Raw genomic sequence first — 1205 nt, forward strand, 5'->3', positions numbered from 1 at the left:
TCTCTTCCGAAATAGTATTGCTCTTCAGTCTCAGTTTCCCAGAATTGATGCCAATTTCACTATTAAAGAATTACTGTAAATGTTAGAAGAAAAAAACCCTATTTATTTAAAAAAATACTGTCCATTATTGTGCGTGCTGGTTTAACTCAAAGTAACTGTTTGACTAACACGTCATAAAGTTAATATTCTTCTCTTTCTTTTCAGGTTTTTGAAAAGGTTGTACAAATTTTCGACAAAGAAGGCTAATTCCCAGCTTGAAAGTTCATTTAAACTTGTGCTTGAATCTTGCTTGAATAGCTGCTACTGCAGTCCACTCTTTGTAATTGTTTTAAAATATTTTTAATTGTTTTTTCACATATCTAATGATGATTGGAAAAACAATTAATTACAAACGGATCTGGTTTTTAAATAGGAAGTAATTTCTTGTCGCTATAGTATATACATTTCAGGGTTCTCCATTAGTACAAGCTCAGTTACTCACATAGCAAAACCACAGATAAAACGTGTCTCTGAAGAGACTATTTATTCTGTCACAGTTCTGTGCCTGTCATGGGCAATCCTTCTTATTCCTTATTGCCATAAACCTATTTTGGTTTTTTTTGAGGATAAACTAAACAGCAACAAGAAGCAATGGGGGATCTGTGTCCTCTTGGTTGCTTTTCAAGATGCTTGGACCAAATTTAGCAGATACTTTTTCAGAGTATAATTATGTCACCAAGTTCCTTGTTATCCCCAAACCTGAATCCTGTAAGTCAAGCTACAGTCGGTCTGAGAATCTGTTTCAGCAGTTCTCACTAAACTATTTAATATGCTGTTCAGCAATAGACATACAAAGTACTTTATGGAAAGTGGTGCTTTCTTATGACTCTGGATGTAAACTGTCTTGTAAGTCCTTGAGTACCTGGATGTCATGACCCTGGGCTTTGTCTTGTTCTTGTTTGCGAAAGGTTAAGAGTAGAATTTCAAAGTCAGGTCAGTATTTCCATACTCATTTATTTTAAATGATAGTTATATTCTTAATTACAGCATGGTCTTCACAAGATGGGAAAACTCTTAATAAGTGTACAATAAGCAAAATCTGCTAACAGTTCTGTCTTTTGTAACAAGTGGAAGGGGTTTTCTGTGTTGTTATTATTATTATTGTTGTTGTTATTGAAATACTGTGTTACGGAATGCTTTAAGGTTTGTTACCTGGGGAAATATTT

The 1205-nt window shown here is 33.9% G+C and overlaps 1 protein-coding gene across 1 annotated transcript in view; it reads left to right on the forward strand.

Annotated features, from left to right (window-relative positions):
* CMPK1 (cytidine monophosphate (UMP-CMP) kinase 1, cytosolic) overlaps nt 1-750 on the forward strand; it is a gene marked incomplete at its 5' end in the record, with an annotated part of 4050 nt that extends 3300 nt beyond the window's left edge. The window contains one exon of the mRNA XM_010186364.1: nt 205-750. Within this exon, the coding sequence (XP_010184666.1) occupies nt 205-246 (42 nt within the window). The remainder of the gene's footprint in view (nt 1-204) is intronic.
* Nucleotides 751-1205: the final 455 nt, after the last annotated feature.

Source organism: Mesitornis unicolor, unplaced genomic scaffold, assembly GCF_000695765.1.
Source record: "Mesitornis unicolor isolate BGI_N332 unplaced genomic scaffold, ASM69576v1 scaffold11366, whole genome shotgun sequence".
In the NCBI taxonomy this organism is placed as follows: Eukaryota; Metazoa; Chordata; class Aves; order Mesitornithiformes; family Mesitornithidae; genus Mesitornis; species Mesitornis unicolor.